Source organism: Aquarana catesbeiana, linkage group LG07, assembly GCF_042186555.1.
Source record: "Aquarana catesbeiana isolate 2022-GZ linkage group LG07, ASM4218655v1, whole genome shotgun sequence".
In the NCBI taxonomy this organism is placed as follows: domain Eukaryota; kingdom Metazoa; phylum Chordata; class Amphibia; order Anura; family Ranidae; genus Aquarana; species Aquarana catesbeiana.
In genome coordinates this window covers 11,901,635-11,926,715 of record NC_133330.1, presented here as the reverse complement: position 1 = coordinate 11,926,715, position 25,081 = coordinate 11,901,635, and the positions used below count along the sequence as shown (strand labels likewise).

Sequence of the window (25,081 nt, the reverse complement as noted above, 5' to 3'; positions counted from 1 at the left end):
TCTGTGCAGGCCAGTCAAGTTTCCCCACCCCAAACTCACTCATCCATGTCTTTATGGACCTTGCTTTGTGCACTGGTCCAAATCATTTGGTGGAGGGGGGATTATGGTGTGGGGGGTTGTTTTTCAGGGGTTGGGCTTGGCCCCCTTAGTTCCAGTGAAGGGAACTCTTAAGGTGTCAGCATACCAAGACATTTTGGACAATTTCATGCTCCCAACTTTGTGAGAACAGTTTGAGGATGGCCCCTTCCTGTTCCAACATGACTGCGCACCAGTGCACAAAGCAAGGTCCAAGAAGTTCCCTCCACTGGAACTAAAAGACCAAGCCCAACCCCTGAAAAACACCCCCCCCCCCCACAATAATCCCCCCTCCACCAAATGATTTGGACCAGTGCACAAAGCAAGATCCATAAAGATATGGATGAGCGAGTTTGGGGTGGAGGAACTTGACTGTCCTGCACAGAGTCCTGACCTCAACCCGATAGAACACCTTTGGGAGCGTTCATCATAGTGTCATACTGTAGCACCATCACGTTGTCAGACTGGCATATCGCCACATCACAATACTGTCACACCATCATAGTCTGACACTAACATAGCACCACACTGTCATACTGCCTCTACATTATCACACCATCATAGTGTCACACTGTCCTACCTCCATACTTACACACTTTCACGGATTCTTTCTCTTGCAGGTTCGTGTTTTCACCTTCTCAGTCGGTCAGCACAATTATGACGTCACCCCCTTGCAGTGGATGGCGTGCGCCAATAAGGGTGAGTGCGGTTTTTGGGCAGAAAGGCAACTGTGCGGCGTTCCTCCGTGGAGCGGGCAGCGTTCATTTCCACTTGCAGGCGCTAAATATCTTCAATAGGAACTTGGAACAATTCTGAGTGATGGTGTCACCACATGTGTGTGTATATATCTATCTATACGCTGCTACTGTATATACTGTTTTTTTTTATTTATTTTTTTTAGGGGTGGGGGAGAGGCAGCTATTTACAGTATTTCCCCATTACTTATACAGGTTATGCTTACTGCTTGTTGAAAACTATATAATCAATATTAATTGATTTCTCATCATTCACAGGGTACTATTTTGAAATCCCGTCCATCGGAGCGATCCGAATAAACACTCAGGTATGTGGAACGTCGAGACGCTCTGGGAAGACGGGATTATTAATCAGGAGAGTCAAAGTTTGGACACCACTGGCGACCAATCACAGCTCTGAGAGCAATGAAATATGGTGGCTGATTGGCTGCTTGGGGTGATTGCACTCCATATATTGTTCTTGTGTCTTGTATGTTAGTATAGCATGGGCACCTTATAGGAAAAATTTGAATGATTGGTGGATCTCTGCACTGAGGGGTTCCCAATATTCCTGAGTTCCCGGGTCTGTACACCCGCTGTGCCCATTATGAGGGGTTCCCACCATCCCTGTGCTGAGTTCCCAGGTCTGTACACCCGCTGTGCCCATTATGAGGGGTTCCCACCATCCCTGTGCTGAGTTCCCAGGTCTGTACATCCGCTGTGCCCATTATGAGGGGTTACCACCATCCCTGTGCTGAGGTCCCGGGTCTGTACACCCGCTGTGCCCATTATGAGAGGTTCCCACCATCCCTGTGCTGAGTTCCCGGGTCTGTACACCCGCTGTGCCCATTATGAGAGGTTCCCACCATCCCTGTGCTGAGTTCCCGGGTCTGTACACCCGCTGTGCCCATTATGAGGGGTTCCCACCATCCCTGTGCTGAGTTCCCAGGTCTGTACACCCGCTGTGCCCATTATGAGGGGTTCCCACCATCCCTGTGCTGAGTTCCCAGGTCTGTACACCCGCTGTGCCCATTATGAGGGGTTCCCACCATCCCTGTGCTGAGCTCCTGGGTCTGTACACCCGCTGTGCCCATTATGAGGGTTTCCATTATCTCTACAAGATTTACATTTATTTTATACAATGGAGAATGTACCAGGAGAAGCTAGAAAGCCCCAAGGTGGAATATTAAGAGCTGGCGGAAGGAAGATCTCAACTCCAAAGTCCCCAAGAGATATCCCAGGAAGCCAATGGCTAACTCAACCCACCAGACTCCCCCCCCCCCCCCCCATCATTGCTGTAATTGAATGGACTGCCCCCTTAATTTGTGTCTTGCTGTGTTTCAGGAATATCTCGATGTTCTCGGACGTCCCATGGTTCTCGCTGGGAACGAGGCCAAGCAGGTTCAGTGGACGAACGTCTATCAGGATGCCCTGGTGAGTACGGGGACTGCGCCACCAACCGCTTCCTCCTTATCACCTAAGCCCTATGGTGGGTGGCAGCCTAAAGCCACCTTGTCATAGTTTGTGCACCCCCCCCCCCCCCCCCCCATGGTCATTTCCATTATGAAAATTCCCATCCACAACTCCCTATGATGTCCCAGCCCCACCTGTATTCAGGACAGATGGAAGTCTCCTTTCTGCAGCAAAGTGTAAGCGCACATAACAGACAGCAAGCGAAGGAACTGAATTACAACGGGAGTACATACATCATGTAAACCCCCCCCCCAAGGAAATAGTGGGATCTCTGCTTAACATGCATCTCCATACAGCAAAATTCCTGGGTTTTGCTACATGAAAACTGAGAAATAATTATGCTATATAGAGCTTGGGGAGAATGGCGGGCTTTCTAATGGGAAAGCCCAGCATTGGCTCTGCACCCATCTAGCTTTAGTAATAAGTAGAGGCCGGCAAAACTGTAATCCTTGAAGTGTCGTTTATTGGTACAACAGAGTGACAATAAAACAAGAAAGCTGGCGCATTTTGGCAATAGCCTTAGTCGCTACAAGGCTAGGCTATTGGCGAAACGTGTCAGCTTTATTGTTTTATTGTCACTCTGTTGTACCCATAAACGACACTTCAAGGATTACAGTTTTGCCGCCTCTCCTTATTACTGTTGCATTGGAGTATGTTGGGACACATCGAGCCTCGCCACCTGTGAGTGGACCTGGCGTATGGATTGAGTTGTCCCTGCAGAGGGCGCTGTTACCTTTCTTCTTTTCCACCCATCTAGCTTTGTCTATGGCCAGAATAATGTAATGCGAGTTTGGTGACTGGTCAGCTCGCATACAGGGGGGCAAAAAGGGTGCAAACAAGTTAGCAAGCTCCCCATGCATACAGCAGGCCCTGATTGGCTCCCAGTGCTGTCCCCTCCCAGTCTCTGTGCCGCTGATGACCAGGAGGCTGATAGGAAAACAGATTCAGGTACTTCCGATAGCTGTATGTAAAATGCATTTCATGATTCTTAAAGGAGTGCCTACAGTAGCTAGATGAAATTGTGATTTAACTATATATATTTACATTATATTTTATTTTGCTCATGAACCTTCTGAAGGAATCCGGCTTTTATTTCCCTACAGGGGCTGGGCTTGGTGGTGACGGGAACGCTTCCAGTGTTTAATCTGACGACAGATGACTCTGGGAATCCAGGAAAGGTAAGATATCGTGTGCCAGTCATTTCATCTTTGATTCACTTCAACAAGATGATAAACGCATCTGCGCTTACTCTTACATCATCACTGGGTCTCTGTGCTTCTCTATGCAATGCATTCATTTTTGATTACGTACCTTATTTTAGACCCAGTAATGTCATCTTTGGGTGTCTGTGCTTCTCTATGTAATGCAGGCAGATCATGGCTTGTGGGAGGTGTCAGCAGGGTGCTGTACATGGCTTCTTGAAAACATCACAGCACCCTTCACAAGAGCCCCTGGGAGGAGTTATCAAAATGAATATCAAAATATCCAAATGCTTTGATGGGTGGGCGTCAGCCTGGCGGAGTGGGCATTCCTAGGCGGGCTGTACTGGCATAGGTAACCTCCACATGTGATGCTGAGCTGCCATTATTAAAAGAACTGAAATCCACTAAATGAAAGGGGTAGGCCAGGGACCGTGAGGATGGGAAGTTAAGAGCTAGATGGTGCTTGACATCTTCCAGCCAGGAGATGAGGCGGGGCTATATCTGTCTTGCTGCAGCTTCTAATGCACACTGTGAGAAGCTCACAGTGTGCACTGAAATCAGAGGAAGCCATTTCAGTCTAGGAGAGGAGCCGGTACAACTGTGCAAGACTGAAGGGGAGGCCGGAGGTCAGCCTCTGTAGTAAATATTAACTCATTTACTTCACAAGATTCAGCCCAGGACTAGCTGAAAATAGTCCTTTGTCCAGGTCAGGTACAGAATTTGTCAACAGCACACCTTGATATTTTGAATAATACGTCTTCTTTGAAGCAAAGTGCAAGCCACAGAAAGTGCAATAGTTGGGGGCTCATCCGGGACTCCTTCCTAAAGGAAAAGTGCAATAGTTGGGGGCTCATCCGGGACTCCTTCCTAAAGGGAATGTGCAATAGTTGGGGGCTCATCTGGGACTCCTTCCTAAAGGAAAAGTGCAATAGTTGGGGGCTCATCTGGGAGTCCTTCCTAAAGGAAATGTGCAATAGTTGGGGGCTCATCTGGGAGTCCTTCCTAAAGGAAATGTGCAATAGTTGGGGGCTCATCCGGGACTCCTTCCTAAAGGGAATGTGCAATAGTTGGAGGCTCATCCGGGACTCCTTCCTAAAGGGAATGTGCAATAGTTGGGGGCTCATCCGGGAGTCCTTCCTAAAGGAAATGTGCTATAGTTGGCGGCTCTTCTGGGACTCCTTCCTAAAGGGAATGTGCAATAGTTGGGGGCTCATCCGGGACTCCTTCCTAAAGGGAATGTGCAATAGTTGGGGGCTCATCCGGGAGTCCTTCCTAAAGGAAATGTGCTATAGTTGGCGGCTCTTCTGGGACTCCTTCCTAAAGGGAATGTGCAATAGTTGGGGGCTCATCCGGGACTCCTTCCTAAAGGGAATGTGCAATAGTTGGGGGCTCATCCGGGACTCCTTCCTAAAGGAAAAGTGCAATAGTTGGGGGCTCATCCGGGACTCCTTCCTAAAGGGAATGTGCAATAGTTGGCGGCTCATCCGGGGCTCCTTCCTAAAGGGAATGTGCAATAGTTGGGGGCTCATCCGGGACTCCTTCCTAAAGGAAATGTGACTTAGACCCTGATGAAGTCCCGTGCGACCCCCGAAATGCTGTCCTTTTTCGCGACTTGCGCTGTACTAAAGTATTTTATATGCTGGGGACATATTCTGTATCTCATTCTCCGCCGTTCTGTGGTTGCCGCAGTCCCCCATGGAGGAGGTCCAGACCCAGTATGGCGTGCCATCAACATTTTCTGACTTTGTCCAGGAGGTGGTGAGAAATCAAAGCACGATATTGCAGGCCCCAAGTACGTCACGGTTGGATTTGTGGTAAAATATACGACGCGCTTCCTTGTAAATCCCCCCCGAGTCTGATTAGCGAGGGCGTTTGATGTTTCCTTGGAGAAGAACTAGTACTGAAATGTGATGCAGCTTTTGCTGCAGGAAGATGCAGGAAGTGCAGATGTCAGATCGCTGCGATGCATCAGAGTGCGGTAAAAAAAAATATATATATATTCCGGTCTGTGCTTTTTTTTTTTTTTTCTCTGATGACGCACATCTAAGGGTCTCTCAGGTATAGATGGCGCCTCACAGAGAGAGTTATTCTTCATTGTTCTCTCCTTATTGTATAAAACATGAAATCATTTATCACGGCGAGAATCAGCGCCTCCAAAGCGCAGCAGCAACACATTTGTAAGTGCAAATTGCTTCACTTTCATACATGTGAATTAGGATATACAGCCTGTCAGCCTCAACAATTTGTGACTTTGAGATCTGAACATTTTATATAAATTTGTTACATTTCTAGATCTGATGTAACAATTTTGTGTTTCTAAATTCCAAGTGTATCTAAGGGCAGAAGTTTGTTCAGTCAGGCTGGGAAGGAAAGCTCATAGCATACAGTTAAATCAAAATAAGCAATTTCAGTACAGGAGAGGAGACCGGAGGGATTGCTGAAGGCCAGCCTCTGTAGTATATCCCCCATTTTCTTCTTAAGACTCATCCCAGCGCCAGATGAAAACAGTTGTCTACCTCAAGACAGGTACAGAATTTATCTCCAACATACCTCGATCTTTGTATAAAAGGTCTTTTTTTTTAAGCAAAGTGCAAGTCACGTAAAGTGCAACAATTGGGGGCTCATCCGGGATTCCTTCATCAAGGAAATGTGACCTAGACCCTGATGAAGTCCTGTGTGACCCTTGAAACTTTTTTTTGTAACATAGACCTTGATAAAGTCCCAGGTGACCCCCAAAATGCTCTTCTTGTAACAGATCCTGACAATTCCTGTGTGACCCCCGAAATGTTCTTTTTGTAACTTGATCTAATGTAACAATTTTGTGTTTCTAAATTCCAAGTGTATCTAAAGGCAGAAGTTTGTTCAGTCAGGCTGGGAAGGAAAGCTCATAGCATGCAGTTAAATCAAAATAAGCAATTTCAGTACAGGAGAGGAGACTGTAGGGAAGGCTGAAGGCCAGCCTCTGTAGTATATCCCCCATTTTCTTCTTAAGACTCTTCCCAGCACTAGCTGAAAACAGTTGTCTACCTCAAGACAGGTACAGAATTTATCTTCAACATACCTGGATCTTTGTATAATAGGTCTTTTTTTTTTTTTTAAGTAAAGTGCAACAATTGGGGGCTCATCCGGGATTCCTTCATCAAGGAAATGTGACCTAGGCCCTGATGAAGTCCTGTCTGAAAGTCTGAAACTTTCTTTTTGTAACATAGACCTTGATAAAGTCCCATGTGACCCTCAAATTGCTCTTCTTGTAACATAGACCCTGATAAAGTCCTGTGTGACCCCCGAAATGTTCTTTTTGTAACTTGATCTGATGTAACAATTTTGTGTTTCTAAATTCCATTATCTATAGGCAAAAGGTTGTTTTTTTATCTATCTAGATATCTATATATATTCCTTTTTTTCTTTCTGTGATAAAATGTGAAATATTGAGGATAAGGGAACAGGGTAGATGAAATGCTCTTCTGTAACCCTCGGGATCTCTTTAAAGCCTATTGCAAGCTTATTCTTATTCATTCATTCAGTCCCCATTCCTTTAAACCTCTCTATATGTTCATGAATTTTATGGTAATGAAAACTTTAAAAGCTGAAGTTTAATCTGCTTTTAATTTGCCTCCCATCCCCCCCCACCCATCATCAACCGTTTTCAATACATACTTTATAAGACATCATTGGGTCTCTGTGCTTCTCTATGTAATGCAGAGAAATCATGGCTGAAGTTTAATCTGCTTATATTTTGCCTTTCCTGCCCCCCCCCCCCCCCAAACAACATGCTAATGATTTTGTTAATAAAAACCTTTCCGTTTTTCATTACATACCCTATTTTGGACCCAGTGATGCCATCACTCATTCTCTGTTCTCTATGCCATGCAGGCAGATTATGGCTGGTGGGAGGGGCCTGTACACAGCTTCCTAAAAACTTTACAGCCCCCCCCCCGCCATAGTACTCCTCTCCGGAGCCCTCATCCCCGATGCAAGCAGTGGGAGGAGTTATGCTTATATCAAAATGCCCTGATAGGTGGGTGTCAGTCTGGAGGAGTGGGTGTTCCTAGGCAGGCTGTATTTGCATAAAGTTCCACCCACACGTGATGCTGAGCCTCCATGATTGCAAGAACTGAAATCCAATGAATGAAAGGGGTGGGGCCAGGAGTAGTCCGACTGGGGAGAGCGCTGGATCTTGGTGGACGTCCTCCAGCCAGGAAATGAAAAGGGCGGGTCCAGGGATAGGGACGTCCTCCAGCCAGTAAATGAAAGTGGGCGGGTCCAGGGATAGGGACGTCCTCCAGCCAGGAAATGAAAGTGGGCGGGTCCAGGGATAAGGACGTCCTCCAGCCAGGAAATGAAAGTGGGCGGGTCCAGGGATAAGGACATCCTCCAGCCAGGAAATGAAAGGGGGTGGGTCCAGGGATAGGGATGTCCTCCAGCCAGGAAATGAAAAGGGCGGGTCCAGGGATAGGGACGTCCTCCAGCCAGGAAATGAAAGGGGGCGGGTCCAGGGATAGGGACATCCTCCAGCCAGGAAATGAAAGGGGGCGGGTCCAGGGATAAGGACGTCCTCCAGCCAGGAAATGAAAGGGGGCGGGTCCAGGGATAAGGACGTCCTCCAGCCAGGAAATGAAAGGGGGCGGGTCCAGGGATAAGGACATCCTCCAGCCAGGAAATGAAAGGGGGTGGGTCCAGGGATAGGGACGTCCTCCAGCCAGGAAATGAAAGGGGGTGGGTCCAGGGATAGAGACGTCCTCCAGCCAGGAAATGAAAGGGGTGGGTCCAGGGATAGGGATGTCCTCCAGCCAGGAAATGGGGGCGGGACTCTATCTGACTTGCTGAAGCTTCTAATGCACATGGCGAGAAGCTCACAGTATGCAGTGAAATCAGAGGAAGCTGTTTGAGTACAGGAGAGGAGCCAATACAACTGTGTAAGACTGGAGGGGAGGCGGAGGGAGGATTTAATACTAGGAACGCAGATGGCAGTATAACCCAACAGAGGCTCTAACGTAACTAACAATAAAAGCTTTAGATACACCTTCTTCTCCTGGATTATCCGGACGCCTGTTTAGCTGTTGATTGTTCTTGTCGTCCACCTGCAGAGTCGGCAGAACCAGCTCATTCTGGGTGTGATGGGCATTGATGTGGCGCTGGAAGATATCCAGAAGCTGATGCCGCGATACAGCGTAAGTTCAGCCAAAGGACGCCGCATTCCGGGATCTGATGATTGGATTGGGGGAGGAGAAGATTCAGTGTTGGTGAATGACTGGCCGCAGTGGGGGGAGGGGGAGGGGTGTGCATGGCATTTATATGAAATGGTAATTTATATATCTTTTATATGTATATTTATTATATATATAGAAAAGTTCTCTCCAGGAACAAACTTTCATACATAACATTGTTTCTCTCCTTCAGTTGGGTGCCAATGGATACATGTTTGCCATCGATCTGAATGGATATGTTCTGCTCCATCCAAACCTGAAGCCACAAGTAAGTCTCCTCGTCTCTGATTGGCTGGACGTTAGGGGGACATTGCCTGTGAAATGGGCTTTTTCTTTAAGAGAACCTGTTGTGTAGTTTTTCACTTTTTTCATCAATTATTGTAACGTGCCTGAAAGCCATTTCTGGGGTGACTTTTGCATCTTCCGTGTTTTGCTGTTCCATATTTCTAGTTCGTATACACAAGCTATAGAATCTCCTTTAGTGGCTGACTGTACGTCAGGGAGGGTGATCGCCATCGGTGCTGAGATACGATCAGTTACATAAAGATTGGTAGACCTGCACTGAGGGTGAGGAGTGGCAAAGCACAGTCACTGGAAGGAAGCAGAAGCTGCCTATTTAATAAACAAATATTTTTACAAACTAACTTTGTAGGAAAAAAAAAATACCTTTTAAATAAAGCCGTCCAATGGCGCGCTGTCACCGCTTCACGTACTAGTCAGGGTTTTTTTACTGACATTCAAAGCAGATGGAAGCTTATCCCCAGGATTTGCAGAGGAGTGAAACAAAATCAATACAAATTTACAATGTTACTTTCAGTCCCCATCTGATTAATCTTTATAAACAATGTTACTTTGTATCTCCCTATCTCCCATCTGAACAATGTTTATAAACAATGTTGCTTTGTATCTCTCTCTATCTCCCGTCTGAACAATGTTTATAAACAATGTTACTTTGTATCTCTCTCTATCTCAGGGGCGGATCCAGAGTCTAGTCTCGGGAGGGGCACTGCCAGAAAATATATTTTTTTGGGGTACATCTATCGGGGAAATGGCTGGTGTTGGCGCTTCAATCATCACGGCACCATGGTTGTTATGGTGTCAGGATGATTGAAGCGCATTATTACTATTATTACATTGTTATAAAAAATTAAATAGTTTAACTCACCATAATGCAGAATCAGTGGGAGCCCCGAGTGTGTCACTTGCCACGTCGCCTGCCACATGTTGCGGATTGTCTCTTGCCACGTCGCCTGTCACCAGATGAAGATTGTCACTTGCCACCTGCTAAGGTGGTCTCGTGTGTCCCAGAGACAGGCAGCAGAGAGATGTTGTAATCCCCATTAGTATAGAATCCCCCCTCAGTGCAGAGCCCCCATTAGTATAGAATCCCCCCTCAGTGCAGAGCCCCCATTAGTATAGAATCCCCCCTCAGTGCAGAGCCCCCATTAGTATAGATCCCCCTCAGTGCAGAGCCCCCATTAGTATAGAATCCCCCTCAGTGCAGAACCCCCATTAATATAGAATCCCCCTCAGTGCAGGGCCCCTATTAGTATAGAATCCCCCCTCAGTGCAGAGCCCCCCATTAGTATAGAATCCCCCTCAGTGCAGAGCCCCCCATTGGTACAGAATCCCCCTCAGTGCAGAGCCCCCCATTGGTACAGAATCCCCCTCAGTGCAGAGCCCCCCATTGGTACAGAATCCCCCTCAGTGCAGAGCCCCCATTGGTACAGAATCTCCCTCAGTGCAGAGCCCCCCATTGGTACAGAATCCCCCTCAGTGCAGAGCCCCCCATTGGTACAGAATCCCCCTCAGTGCAGAGCCCCCCATTGGTACAGAATCCCCCTCAGTGCAGAGCCCCCCATTGGTACAGAATCCCCCTCAGTGCAGAGCCCCCCATTGGTATAGAATCCCCCTCAGTGCAGAGCCCCCATTGGTACAGAATCCCCCTCAGTGCAGAGCCCCCCATTGGTACAGAATCCCCCTCAGTGCAGAGCCCCCATTGGTACAGAATCCTCCTCAGTGCAGAGCCCCTAATTGGTACAGAATCCCCCTCAGTGCAGAGCCCCCCATTAGTATAGAATCCCCCTCAGTGAAGAGCCCCCCATTGGTACAGAATCCCCCTCAGTGCAGAGCCCCCCATTGGTACAGAATCCCCCTCAGTGCAGAGCCCCCATTGGTACAGAATCCCCCTCAGTGCAGAGCCCCCCATTGGTACAGAATCCCCCTCAGTGCAGAGCCCCCATTGGTACAGAATCCCCCTCAGTGCAAAGCCCCCATTGGTACAGAATCCCCCTCAGTGCAGAGCCCCCCATTGGTACAGAATCCCCCTCAGTGCAGAGCCCCCCATTGGTACAGAATCCCCTTCAGTGCAGAGCCCCCCATTGGTATAGAATCCCCCTCAGTGCAGAGCCCCTAATTGGTACTGAATCCCCCTCAGTGCAGAGCCCCCCATTGGTACAGAATCCCCCTCAGTGCAGAGCCCCTAATTGGTACTGAATCCCCCTCAGTGCAGAGCCCCCCATTGGTACAGAATCCCCCTCAGTGCAGAGCCCCCCATTGGTACAGAATCCCCCTCAGTGCAGAGCCCCCATTGGTACAGAATCCTCCTCAGTGCAGAGCCCCCCATTAGTATAGAATCCCCCTCAGTGCAGAGCCCCCCATTGGTACAGAATCCCCCTCAGTGCAGAGCCCCCCATTAGTATAGAATCCCCCTCAGTGCAGAGCCCCCCATTGGTACAGAATCCCCCTCAGTGCAGAGCCCCCCATTGGTACAGAATCCCCCTCAGTGCAGAGCCCCCCATTGGTACAGAATCCTCCTCAGTGCAGAGCCCCCCATTAGTATAGAATCCCCCTCAGTGCAGAGCCCCCCATTGGTACAGAATCCCCCTCAGTGCAGAGCCCCCCATTGGTACAGAATCCCCCTCAGTGCAGAGCCCCCATTGGTACAGAATCCCCCTCAGTGCAGAGCCCCCCATTGGTACAGAATCCCCCTCAGTGCAGAGCCCCCCATTGGTACAGAATCCCCCTCAGTGCAGAGCCCCCCATTGGTACAGAATCCCCCTCAGTGCAGAGCCCCTAATTGGTACAGAATCCCCCTCAGTGCAGAGCCCCTAATTGGTACAGAATCCCCCTCAGTGCAGAGCCCCCCATTAGTATAGAATCCCCCTCAGTGCAGAGCCCCCCATTGGTACAGAATCCCCCTCAGTGCAGAGCCCCCCATTGGTACAGAATCCCCCTCAGTGCAGAGCCCCCATTGGTACAGAATCCCCCTCAGTGCAGAGCCCCCCATTGGTACAGAATCCCCCTCAGTGCAGAGCCCCCCATTGGTACAGAATCCCCCTCAGTGCAGAGCCCCCCATTGGTACAGAATCCCCCTCAGTGCAGAGCCCCTAATTGGTACAGAATCCCCCTCAGTGCAGAGCCCCCCATTGGTACAGAATCCCCCTCAGTGCAGAGCCCCCATTGGTACAGAATCCTCCTCAGTGCAGAGCCCCTAATTGGTACAGAATCCCCCTCAGTGCAGAGCCCCCCATTAGTATAGAATCCCCCTCAGTGCAGAGCCCCCCATTGGTACAGAATCCCCCTCAGTGCAGAGCCCCCCATTGGTACAGAATCCCCCTCAGTGCAGAGCCCCCATTGGTACAGAATCCCCCTCAGTGCAGAGCCCCCCATTGGTACAGAATCCCCCTCAGTGCAGAGCCCCCCATTGGTACAGAATCCCCCTCAGTGCAGAGCCCCCCATTGGTACTGAATCCCCCTCAGTGCAGAGCCCCCCATTGGTACAGAATCCCCCTCAGTGCAGAGCCCCCATTGGTACAGAATCCCCCTCAGTGCAGAGCCCCCCATTGGTACAGAATCCCCCTCAGTGCAGAGCCCCCCATTGGTACTGAATCCCCCTCAGTGCAGAGCCCCCATTAATACAGACCTCAGAACAGCGCGGACCGGAAGATACACACAGCCGTGTGTGTCCCTCGGGCTCCTCCTCCTCCTGTGTGAATGTAAACAGAGAGGAGGGGGAGGCGGCTTCAGTCCACTGCGCTGAGGCACACACACAGCGCAAGACCTGAGAAGCAGATCAGGTCAGCGGGCGGTGTTAGCGGTGCGTGCCGCTGCCTACGGGTGTCACCCCTCTGGCGGGTGTCACCCGGGTGCGGACCGCACACCCCCGCACCCACCTAACAACGCCATTGCCGCTGTCTGTCTCTACGGAGCCGCCCGGCGGCTCTTTCACCTATGGAGCCGCCGAGCCGCCCGGCGGCTCTCTCAATTACGGAGCCGCCCGCCGGCTCACTCACCCGCATTTCTCGGAGGGGGCAATTGCCCCGTTGCCCCCCCCCTGGATCCGCCCCTGCTCTATCTCCCGTCTGAACAATGTTTATAAACAATGTTACTTTGTATCTCTCTCTATCTCCCGTCTGAACAATGTTTATAAACAATGTTACTTTGTATCTCTATCTCCCGTCTGAACAATGTTTATAAACCATGTTACTTTGTATTTCTCTCCCACCTGAACAATGTTTATAAACAATGTTAGTTTATCTTTCTATCTCCCATCTGAACAATGTTTATAAACAATGTTACCTTGTATCTCTCTATCTCCCATCTAAACAATGTTACTTTGTATCTCTCTACCTTCCTTTTGTTCAATGTTTATAAACAATGTTACTTTGTATCTCTCTATCTCCTATCAGATCAATGGTTATAAACAATGTTACTTTTTATCTCTCTATATCCCATCTGAACAATGTTTATAAACAATGTTACCTTGTATCTCTCTATCTCCCATCTAAACAATGTTACTTTGTATCTCTCTATCTCCCGTCTGAACAATGTTTATAAACAATGGTACTTTGTGTCTCTCTATCTCATGTCTGAGCAATGTTTATAAACAATGTTACTTTGTATCGCTCTAGCTTCCGTTTGTTCAATGTTTATAAACAATGTTACTTTGTATCTCTCTATCTCCTATCAGATCAATGGTTATAAACAATGTTACTTTTTATCTCTCTATATCCCATCTGAACAATGTTTATAAACAATGTTACCTTGTATCTCTCTATCTCCCATCTAAACAATGTTACTTTGTATCTCTCTATCTCCCGTCTGAACAATGTTTATAAACAATGTTACCTTGTATCTCTCTATCTCCCGTCTGAACAATGTTTATAAACAATGGTACTTTGTATCGCTCTAGCTTCGGTTTGTTCAATGTTTATAAACAAATATACTTTGTATCTCCCTGTCTTCAGCCTGATTAAATTTATAAACAATGTTACTTTTTATCTCTCTATATCCCATCTGAGCAATGTTTATAAACAATGTATCTCTCTATTTCATGTCAACTGTGTTGATAAACCTTTTTCTGGCATCTGCTGGATCTGCTGTATGTACATGGCTGCTCCCGGCTTCATTTTCAGAGCTACAAATTGATGGAAATTGTGGGGGGGGGGGGGGGGTGTCAGAGGGGCAGAAGGACTCGATGTGCTACATACATCTTGTGTACTTTTAGGATGTGGTTTAAACGTTTGTAGCGCATTCAGTGCTCATGTGCAGTGACTAAAATAAGGTTGGTGCTGTGATATGAGGACATGACTCGGCACACAGCGTCAGTGGGGCGGAAGTGGGGCAGAAGTGGGGCGGAAGTGGGGCGGAAGTGGGGTGGAAGGCCCAGATGTGGGACTCCCAGCAAATCCAAAACCATTGTCATGTATGTGATTGAGTGTTTGGAACGGAATGGTTTCTGGAAGACGTCTCCTTTGTACACTTTAACTTTAGATGCTTTCCTCTGATAATTGCAGGTCATCAACTTCCAGGAGCCGGTGACTCTGGACTTCCTGGACGCTGAGTTGGAGGATGAGAATAAGGAGGAGGTAGGTCCATGCTCGTTTATTCTCCTCTTTTTTAATTTGACAACATGCCTGCAGACCAGGAGAGACCACCACAAATGTGGGCAGCACAAGTGGCTAAGTTGTTAGCACTTCGCACCGGGAGCACCGGGGTCATCAGCTTGAATCCCAACCACGGGGACTACTTGGTTCCTGGTGCCTAGTGGACTAGGTGAAGTTAATCCAAACCTTGTCCTTGCTTTAAGCTCTCTTCATAGTTGGTTGTTTTCCTTGTGGTGACCATTTCTCATCTTTTTTTCTTTGATTAGATCCGACGGAGGATGATTGACGGGATGGAGGGACATCAGGTCATCCGGACCCTGGTGAAGTCCTTGGATGAGGTATAGCTGAGCTCTTTGGAGCGGTGATAGGTCTGTGGAGCACCTGGGCCCAATGACAGGACAAGGTCACCTAGCGCCCAGGTTGAAGATGCCAAACGGCAACCCCTCCAAAATGTATGGGCAATATGTGTCAGCAAAAATCCCCTTCCTGCTGTCACTACTCCTGTCAGCTTCCCCTCTTGCCCATCCCTTGTCCCAGGCCCACCTGGGCCCTGGAGGTGAATGGGGCCAAAATCATGGCCGCGTTGAGCATCACAAAGGGGGCCATCAGGATTGTTTTTCTTCCTTCCTTTTTTTATTTATTCCTTTCCTTCTTTCTTTCTTCCTTCTCCCCTTCCTTCCTTCGCTCCACCTCTCCACCTTTTCACCATTTCCTTTTCTTTCCATTCCCTTTTTCTCTTCTTTTTTCCTTTCCTTTCTTTTTTTTATTCTCTTTTCTTCTTTTTTTCCTTTCCTTTCCATCCCTTTATTTCATCTTTTTTATTCCCTTTTTCCAAATGGCACCTCCCCCCCTTCCAAAATACATGAGCAATATGTGTCAGCAAAAATCCCCTTCCTGCTGTCACTACTCCTGTCAGCTTTTAGTTAGGAACTCTTTGCACAGTGCCCCCCACCTCACCAAGGCAGTCGTCCCCCCTGCCCACCCCATGTCCCAGCCCCGCTTGGGCCCTGGAGGTGGATGGGGCCAAAACCATGGCCCTTGCTCAGCATAACAAAGGGGGCCGTCAGGACCAGCTTTCTTCCTGCCTTTCTTTTTTCTTCTTTATTAATTTCCTTCTCTTTCTTTCTTTCTTCCTTCCTTCCTTCCTTCCTTCCTTCCTTCCTTCCTTCCTTCCTTCCTTCTTTCCTCCGCTCCACCTAACCACTTTTTCACCATTACCTTTCCTTTCTTTTTTATTCCCTTTTCCCTTTCTTTTTCTCTTTCCTTTCCTTCCTTTTTCTTTTATTCCCTTTTTCCCTTCTTTTTTGATTTCATTTCCTCTTCTTTCTTCCTTTTTTTTTTTTTTCTTTTTTATTCCCTTTTTCCAAATGGCACCTCCCCCCTTCCAAAATGTATGAGCAATATGTGCCAGAAAAAATCCCGTCCCTGCTGTCACTACTCCTGTCAGCTTGTAGGTGGGAACTCTCCATGCAGCACCCCCCCCCCCCCACCTCCTGCCTCCCCTCCTGCCCACCCCTTGTCCTGTCGGTTGATGGAGCCAAAACCGTGGCCCTTGTTGAGCATCACAAAGGGGGCCATCAGGACCGTCTTTCTTCTTGCCTTTCTTTTTTCTTCTTTATTAATTTCCTTCTTTCTTTCTTTCTTTCTTTCTTTCTTTCTTTCTTTCTTTCTTTCTTTCTTTCCTTCCTTCCTTCCTTCCTTCCTTCCTTCCTTCCTTCCTTCCTTCCTTCTTTCCTTTCTTCCTTCCTTCCTTCCTTCCTCCGCTCCACCTCACCACTTTTTCACCATTACCTTTCCTTTCTTTTTTATTCCCTTTTCCCTTTCTTTTTCTCTTTCCTTTCCTTCCTTTTTCTTTTATTCCCTTTTTCCCTTCTTTTTTGATTTCATTTCCTCTTCTTTCTTCCTTTTTTTTTTTTTCTTTTTTATTCCCTTTCTCCAAATGGCACCTCCCCCCTTCCAAAATGTATGAGCAATATGTGCCAGAAAAAATCCCGTCCCTGCTGTCACTACTCCTGTCAGCTTGTAGGTAGGAACTCTCCATGCAGCACCCCCCACCTCCTGTGATACCACTGCGCCCAAGGCAGCCTCCCCTCCTGCCCACCCCCTTGTCCTGTCGGTTGATGAAGCCAAAACCGTGGCCCTTGTTGAGCATCACAAAGGGGGCCATCAGGACCGTCTTTCTTCTTGCCTTTCTTTTTTCTTCTTTATTAATTTCCTTCTTTCTTTCTTTCTTTCTTTCTTTCTTTCTTTCTTTCTTTCTTTCTTTCTTTCCTTCCTTCCTTCCTTCCTTCCTTCCTTCCTTCCTTCCTTCCTTCCTTCCTTCCTTCCTTCCTTCCTTCCTTCCTTCCTTCTTTCCTTTCTTCCTTCCTTCCTTCCTTCCTCCGCTCCACCTCACCACCTTTTCACCATTTCCTTTCCTTTCTTTTTTCCTTTCCTTTCCCTTCCTCTTTCCTTTCCTTCCTTTATTTTTTATTCCCTTTTTTCCTTCTTTCTTGTGTTTCATTTGCTCTTCTTTCTTTTTTTTTTTTATTCCCTTTTTCCAAATGGCACCCCCCCCCCCCTTTCCAAAATGTATGAGCGATATGTGTCGGAAAAAAAAGTCCCATCCCTGCTGTCACTACTCCTGTCAGCTTGCAGGTAGGAACTCTCCAAGCAGCGCCCCCCACCTCACCACTGCGCCCAAGGCAGCCTCCCCTCCTGCCCACCCCTCCTTCTGGAGGTTAATGGGGCCAAAACCGTGGCCCTTGTTGAGCATCATAAAAGGGGGGCCATCAGGACCTCTGAGCATTATTTGTAGAGTGCTCCAGCCTGTCCGCTATGAGGGGGAGGGGGGGGGGAGTCTTCAGAAACCCCCACACACACTTTGCAATCAGTCTTAATATTGCACTGCAATGTGGGTAAGCGATGCCCGTCACAATGCCCAAGAGCGGGTGCCTGCCACGATGCCCAGAGCCAGTATGTGTTCTCCACTGACCAGAAGGCAATGCTATTTTCACGTATCTTCTTTTTCCAGAGATACATTGACGAAGCTGACCGATCGTACACATACGCGCCAATTCACAGTACAAATTACAGGTAAGAAAGACGCACGTATCGCCTGAAAGAATTCACATTTCTGGGAATGTAGAGAATGACGCTTAGAGAGGGTCAAACCAATTTGGCGAGGCGTATTGTATGCGTGCCAGCATTCAGCTGCACTCCCAGAATCCTCTGCTGCCTGCGAGCGCTTATATTTCACTGCCACCTGCTGGCCTATTGTTGTAACTGCACCAACAGCCTTTAAGTGTTGGCTTTAAGTGGTGAACCAGTAGACCAGCGGTGGTCAGCTTATGAGGAATGTGGAGCCTCAGCTGTGGCCCCTGACAGCTGCAAAGGGCCACACGTAATCCGGTATGATTTTTTTTTTAGCACATTGGGAGGCGTTGGCAGCCCATTCGTTTCAAAGGGCTGTCTTAACGCAAAGTGTATTAGCACACTGTATAGAAGGAAATGGGCCCCTTAAAGAGATTGAAAGTGATTTTTTCAAGTTTAATGAACATGTTAAAGCTTATATGAGATTTTATTAATTGGGTTTATATCTGCTTTAAGCTGAATAAATTAAAAGGGGGGAAAAAAATCACCAAACAGTCTTCTAAATAGCCAAAGAAACGCAAATTACGGGTGTATTTTAGCACCCAAGAGACATAGCGACTGCATACAGCCAATCATATTAATGAATGGCTCTATGTGGCTGCAGACGGGTTCACACTGCTGATTGTGTAAACCTGCAAATGCATGGGGTGCAAAACCAGACAGTCTGTGTCCATGAGCGTATGGCTAGTCATAGGAGATCAGTCACTTCGCCCTACGACTGCTGATCTCTTGTGTACAGTTAATGTGACACAAAGGGATCTATATATATAAAACACTCGTTGGACGAACATCAGACACATTCGTGCAGGCTGAACGAATTTTCCCCATGTTTTCTGTAATAGATGAATTCCTATAATCGTCAGCTCCATCTAGTGGCCAAAATGCGGTATCTCTTTTTTTTTTTTCATCGAGGTAATACAGACAACTATACCACATTTTGGCCACTAGACGGGGCTGACGACCATAAAAATTAATTTGGTAGAGGATCTTTTGAAGGAAAAATCATTCGTCCTTCAACAAATGTGTGTTCATCCAACAAATGTTTTATGATTAGACTCCAAAGAGAGCGACCAAAGATTTTAATTGTGTCACCGAGCAGCGAAAAATCTTGTGTGTAGCTCAACCATTAACGTCTTCATTTAATTGTGATTAATAATATTTAGGTGTGACCATTGTACACCTGTCCCCCCCCCCCTCCCCCAATGCTTTAAAGGGACCCTGCCATCAAAATTGAAATTAATTTTCATCTAAATCTGTCAGTGTTGTAAATCAGTCCAAAACTCAATACCGAGGCAGAAATAATTTTATCATTTTTAGATTCACGCTGCCTTTTCCAAGTAAGCAGCAGTGGTCATTTCTGCCTTTTTTTAAAAAAAAACTTGGCTGTAGCTCTGGACTCTGTAGATAATTATATCCAATGCATGTAATTTTAATGTTACACTATAATATTCATTCAGACACTGATACTTATTTGTTATTCGTGAACTGCTGCGTGTCCAAGAGCTATTTTCTCTCCAGGTCGAATGCTGTTCATTCATAAAAAAAAATTCTTAATGTTGCTTTGTGTCAGAGTCTGCATTGCCATGAGTTTTACCTTTGCTTGGTGTTTATATATAGTTATCGGTGAATTCTCCCATCTGCTGAGTCCAGATCAATAATAGGGAGAAAATTACAATTGGATATTTAATGATAATGAATAAAAAACAAAAGACAGTTGTGAAGTGCAATCCTAACAGTGTCCCTTTAAACATGTGGGGGAGGTGCAGTGTGAGTTGTGTTTGTGCATGTGTACAGTGATTGGCTGCTAAGCTGTGAACAGATAGTAATGGAATTCTCCCTTCTCCTCTTATCCTTTCTTTACATCACCAATCTTCCCCGACCCTCCCACATCCTCATCTCCACTCTTCTGTCTTCCTCATTCTTACTCTTCTACCTAAACTTCCTTGTCCTTCCTTCACCTCTCACCTTCCTTCCTTCACCTCTCTCCTTCCTTCCTTCACCCCCACCTTCCTTCCTTCCTTCACCTCTCACCTTCCTTCCTTCACCTCTCACCTTCCTTCCTTCCTTCACCTCTCACCTTCCTTCACCTCTCACCTTCCTTCCTTCACCTCTCACCTTCCTTCATCTCTCACCTTCCTTCCTTCACCTCTCACCTTCCTTCCTTCACCCCCACCTTCCTTCCTTCCTTCCTTCACCTCTCACCTTCCTTCCTTCCTTCACCTCTCACCTTCCTTCACCTCTCACCTTCCTTCCTTCACCTCTCACCTTCCTTCATCTCTCACCTTCCTTCCTTCACCTCTCACCTTCCTTCCTTCACCCCCACCTTCCTTCCTTCCTTCCTTCACCTCTCACCTTCCTTCCTTCCTTCACCCCCACCTTCCTTCCTTCCTTCCTTCACCTCTCACCTTCCTTCCTTCACCCCCACCTTCCTTCCTTCACCAATCACCTTCCTTCCTTCACCTCTCACCTTCCTTCCTTCACCTCTCACCTTCCTTCCTTCACCAATCACCTTCCTTCCTTCACCCCCACCTTCCTTCCTTCACCCCCACCTTCCTTCCTTCCTTCACCTCTCACCTTCCTTCCTTCACCTCTCACCTTCCTTCCTTCACCAATCACCTTCCTTCCTTCACCCCACCTTCCTTCCTTCACCCCCACCTTCCTTCCTTCCTTCACCTCTCACCTTCCTTCCTTCACCTCTCACCTTCCTTCCTTCACCAATCACCTTCCTTCCTTCACCCCCACCTTCCTTCCTTCCTTCACCTCTCACCTTCCTTCCTTCACCTCTCACCTTCCTTCCTTCACCTCTCACCTTCCTTCCTTCACCTCTCACCTTCCTTCCTTCACCCCCACCTTCCTTCCTTCCTTCACCCCCACCTTCCTTTCTTACTTCACCTCTCACCTTCCTTCCTTCACCCCCACCTTCCTTCCTTACTTCACCTCTCACCTTCCTTCCTTCACCCCCACCTTCCTTCCTTCGCCTCCCACCTTCCTTCCTTCGCCCCCACCTTCCTTCCTTCACCTCTCACCTTCCTTCCTTCACCTCTCACCTTCCTTCCTTCCTACCTTCCTGCCTCCTCACCACCTTCTCTCCTTCTTCCTTAATTCCCTTCTTTCTTCTTCTTGCTTCTTTCCTTCCTCACCCCCTTCCTGCCTTCCTGTCTTTCTTCTTCCTTTCTTTTTCTTCTTTATTCCTTCCTTCCTTGGCTCCACCTTTTCACTATTTCTTTTCTTTTCTCCTTCCTTCCTCTCTTCCTTTATTATAACTACTTCTCTCTTTCCTTCCACTTGCTTCCTTTTCTTTCTTCCTTTCTTTCTTTCTTTCTTTCTTTCTTTTCTTTCTTTCTTTCTTTCTTTCTTTCTTTCTTTCTTTCTTTCTTTCTTTCTTTCTTTCTTTCTTTCTTTCTTTCTTCTTTCTTTCTTTCTTCTTCCTTCACTTTTTGCCTCTCTTTTGCTTTCCTCCTTTCTTTCTTCTTCTGTATTCCCCTTCTTTCCTTTTTTTCTTCCTTCTTTTCTTTTTTCCCCTTTGCCCTTCTTTTTTCCCTTTTTCTTTCCTTTATTTTCCGTTCCTTCTTCTTTTCTTTTTTGTTCCCTTCTGCCCTTTTTTCTTTTCTTTCTTTTCCTTTGTTTTATTTTTCCCTTCCTTTCCTTTCCTTTTTTTTCCTTTTCTTCCTTCTTTTATTTTTTATTCCCCTTTTCATTTCCTTTCCTTTTATCTTTCCTCCTTCCTCCCACTTCAACCCAACCCTCCCTGTCTTTCCTTTCCTTGCCTTCCTCCTCTTGCTTCTTTCCTTTCTTTTTTCTTCTTTCCTTCCTTCCTTCCTTCCTTCCTTCCTTCCTTCCTTCCTTCCTTCCTTCCTTCCTTCCTTCCTTCCTTCCTCCCTCCCTCCCTCCCTCCCTTCCTCCCTTCCTTCCTCCTTCCTTCCTCCCTTCCTTCCTCCCTTCCTTCCTTCCCTTTTTGCCTTTCTTTTCATGTCCTCCTTTCTTTCTTCTTCTCTTTTCCCCTTCTTTATTGCCTTTCTTTCCTTCTTTCTTCCTTCTTTTTTCTTCCCTTTTGCCCTTCTTCTTCCCTTTGCTTCTTTCTTCCTTCTTTTTTCTTCCTTTTGCCCTTCTTCTTCCCTTTCCTTCTTTCTTCTTTTCATTTGTTTCCCGTTTGCCCTTCTTTTATTTTGCTTTCATTTTTATTCTCCTTATATTCTTTCTACTTTTTTCTTATTTTGGTCCCTTTTGCCCTTTGTTTTTCTTTTCTTTTCCTTTCCTTTATTTTCCTTTTAATTTCCTTTCCCTTTCTTTCCTTCTTTTTTCCTACTTTTCTTTTTTTATTCCTTTTTTCCTTTTCTTTCCTTTCCATATTTCTTCCTTCCTTCCTTACTCTTCCACCCAACCCTCCCTGTGTTTTCTTTCCTTCACTTCCCTTCCTCATGTCCGTCCGTCCTTCCTTCCTTCCTTCCTTCCTTCCTTCCTTCCTTCCTTCCTTCCTTCCTTCCTTCCTTCCTTCCTCCCCCCCCCCCTCTCCCCGGTCTTTCCCTTTCTCTCCTGTGCTCTCTTCTGGCTCTCTCTGGTGTGTTCCTGGCAGCCTGGGTCTGGTTTTACCTCTGTACAGCTCCTATTACCTGCGTGCTAATCTCAGTGATCAGATCCTCCAGGTGCAGTGTAAGTTCCCTTTTGCTTGTGTGTCCCCTGAATAGCCTCCTTTTCCTGTCCCCCTGGCTCATGCCTGCCCCCCTGCCATCCCCAGGTTTGTCATTGTTTAGTGGGGAGGGATATGTCTGGGGTGAGGGCAGAAGTTGGCGCAGCATGCAGAGCCTGGCAGACATTCACTGCCTGGGAGGTGTGCATGAGACTTCTCCTTTCATCGGAATCATGATGAGTGTCTTTCAGTTTGATTCATTCAGATTAATCTCTGGATCAGATGCTGCTCCTGTCTCTTCCTGTCTCGCTCTCTCTCTCTCTCTCTCTCTCTCTAGACTTTGTCTACTTATATACTCTGCTCTCTTGCACCTCCTCTCTCTCCCTTTCTCTCCCCTCTTTCTGCCTTTTCCCTCCCGCTGCCTCTCCCATCTCCTCCCTCCCCCCACTTCCCTTCTTTTCTTCCTTCCTGCCTCTCCCATCTCCCTCCCTCCCCCCACTTCCCTTCTCTTCTTCCTTCCTGCCTCTCCCATCTCCCTCCCTCCCCCCACTTCCCTTCTCTTCTTCCTTCCTGCCTCTCCCATCTCCCTCCCCCCACTTCCCTTCTCTTCTTCCTTCCTGCCTCTCCCATCTCCCTCCCTCCCCCCACTTCCTTCTCTTCTTCCTTCCTGCCTCTACTCTCTCCCTCTCTTCCTGCCGCTCCCCAATTCCTGCCTGGCCTCTTTCCTCCTCCTGCTTTTTGTCTCTCCCTTTCTATCCCCCCATCCTGCCTGTCTGCTCTGACCGCCTCTTTTTTCTTCCTGCTTCTCTTCTCTTCCTGCCCCTTTTCTCTTCTTACTTCCTAGCTCCTCCTGACTCTCCTTTACCTTCTTCTGTCCTCTCCCTGCCTTTTTTTCTCTTCTTGCCTCTCCCCTCTCTCTGCCTCATCCTTCTTTCTGCCTCTCTCTTTCTTTCTGTCTTTTCCCTTATCCTGCATCTTCCATTTTCTCTCTTCCTGCCTATTCCCTCTGCCCTCTTCCCGCCTCTGCCCTCTTCCCGCCTTTGCCCTCTTCCCGCCTTTGCCCTCTTCCCGCCTCTGCCCTCTTCCCGCCTCTTCCATTTTCTCTCTTCCGGGATCTTCCCTTTTCCCTCTTCCTGTCTCTTCCCTCTTTTCTCTTCTTACCTCTTACTTCTTCCCTCTTCTTGCCTCTTCTCTATTTCTGCCTCTTCCCTCTTCTCTCTTCTTGCCTTGGCTCTCTTCCTGCTTCTTCTCTCCTCTTGCCCCTTCTCTCTTCCTGCCCCTTCTCTCTTCCTGCCTCTTTCCCCGTCTCTCTCCTGCCTCGTCTCTCTTCCTGCCTCGTCGCTCTTCCTGCTTCTTCCCTCTACTCTTTGCTTCTCTCTTCTCTCTACCTGCCTCTTCTCTCTTCCTGCCTCTTCCCTCCTTCTCTCTTCTTGCCTCGTCTGTCTTCCTGCCTCGTCTTTCTTCCTGCCTCTTCCCTCTTCTCTCTTCCTGCTTCTTCCTTCTTCTCTCCTCTTGCCTTTTCTCTTTTATTGCCTCGTTTCTCTTCCTGATTCTTGCCTCTTCTCTCTTCCTGCCTCTTCCCTCTTCTCTCTTCCTGCCTCTTCCCTCTTCTCTCTTCTTGCCTCTTCCCTCTTCTCTCTTCTTGTCTCTTCTCTCCTCTTGCCCCTTCTCTCTTCCTGCCTCTTCTCTCTAACTGCTTCGTCTTTCTTCCTGCCTCTTCCCTATTCCGACCTCTATCCTCTTCTCTCTTCCAACCTCTTCCCACTTGTCTTTTCTCTCTTCCTGCATCCTCCCTCTTCTCTCTTTATGCCTCATTTCTATTCCTGTATCTTTCCTCTTTCTTCTTCCTTTCTCTCTTGCTGTCTCTCCTCTCTTCTCCTCTCTTCCTTTCTCCTCTTCTTTCTTTCTACTTCTATTCCCAGTTTTTCAGTTCTCCTTTTCTATCTCTTCTCCTATTATTCTCTCTCTCACTATTTCTCCTCCCAGTTCTCCTCCTCTTCTCTATCCTCTTCCTGTCTCCTCCAGTCTTTGTTTCTCTGTCAGACATTATTTATTTTCCTTCTCATCTTTTTCTATTTTCTTTTATCATTCACCTATACTGCTTTATTTATTTGCTTACTTCACTTTTTCTATTTTTAAAGTATATGTAAACCCCCTGTCAGGTTCCTATGGCTGTCGGTGTCCCCACTGGGTAGAGTCACCCTCTTTTTGTTTTATCACTTTGACACCAAGACAGAAGGTGGTGGAAGAACCAGACTTACACAGTTCTCACTGGAAATCTTCAGAGCAAATGTTCTAGTGGCAGCTGAGATTTAATTTCCCTTTCTGTTCTGTCTCCAGTACAGGAAGTTAAAGCAAATAATAAAAAACAAAACCTGAGAGGGGTTTTAATAAAAGTCTACAGAAAAAAAAGAAAAAAAAAAGAAGAAGTTTTGGCTTGGCATTCATATTTTATATACATATCTTATACTCTAATTGCATTTCATCCTCTTTTCTATCTTTTACTGTTTTCTCCTTCGTTCTGCCTTTTTCACATTCTTCCTTTATACAGACCTGCCTTCACTTTTTTCTTCCCTCCTTCTTTTGTTTCTTTGATTTTTTTCTTATTTCCTTCCTTCCCTTCTTTCTTTGCTTCTTTCTTCTTTCCTTTCTTTCTTTTTTTTTTTTGCTTCTATGTTTTTTCCTTCCTTTCTTTTTTTCTTTTCTTCTTCTTCTTTCCTCTTTCCTTCCTTCCCTTTTTTTC

The 25,081-nt window shown here is 47.1% G+C and overlaps 1 protein-coding gene across 4 annotated transcripts in view; it reads left to right on the top strand.

Annotated features, from left to right (window-relative positions):
* The window catches only part of CACNA2D2 (calcium voltage-gated channel auxiliary subunit alpha2delta 2), a 339,422-nt gene that overhangs the window by 269,454 nt on the left and 44,887 nt on the right, over positions 1–25,081 (top strand). For all 4 annotated transcript variants that reach the window (XM_073591600.1, XM_073591599.1, XM_073591598.1 and 1 more), the window contains exons 13-22: positions 696–774; positions 1,089–1,138; positions 2,154–2,243; positions 3,386–3,460; positions 8,572–8,655; positions 8,885–8,959; positions 14,490–14,561; positions 14,846–14,917; positions 17,593–17,654; positions 22,285–22,361. In XM_073591600.1, coding sequence (XP_073447701.1) covers positions 696–774; positions 1,089–1,138; positions 2,154–2,243; positions 3,386–3,460; positions 8,572–8,655; positions 8,885–8,959; positions 14,490–14,561; positions 14,846–14,917; positions 17,593–17,654; positions 22,285–22,361 — 736 coding nt within the window. The remainder of the gene's footprint in view (positions 1–695; positions 775–1,088; positions 1,139–2,153; positions 2,244–3,385; positions 3,461–8,571; positions 8,656–8,884; positions 8,960–14,489; positions 14,562–14,845; positions 14,918–17,592; positions 17,655–22,284; positions 22,362–25,081) is intronic.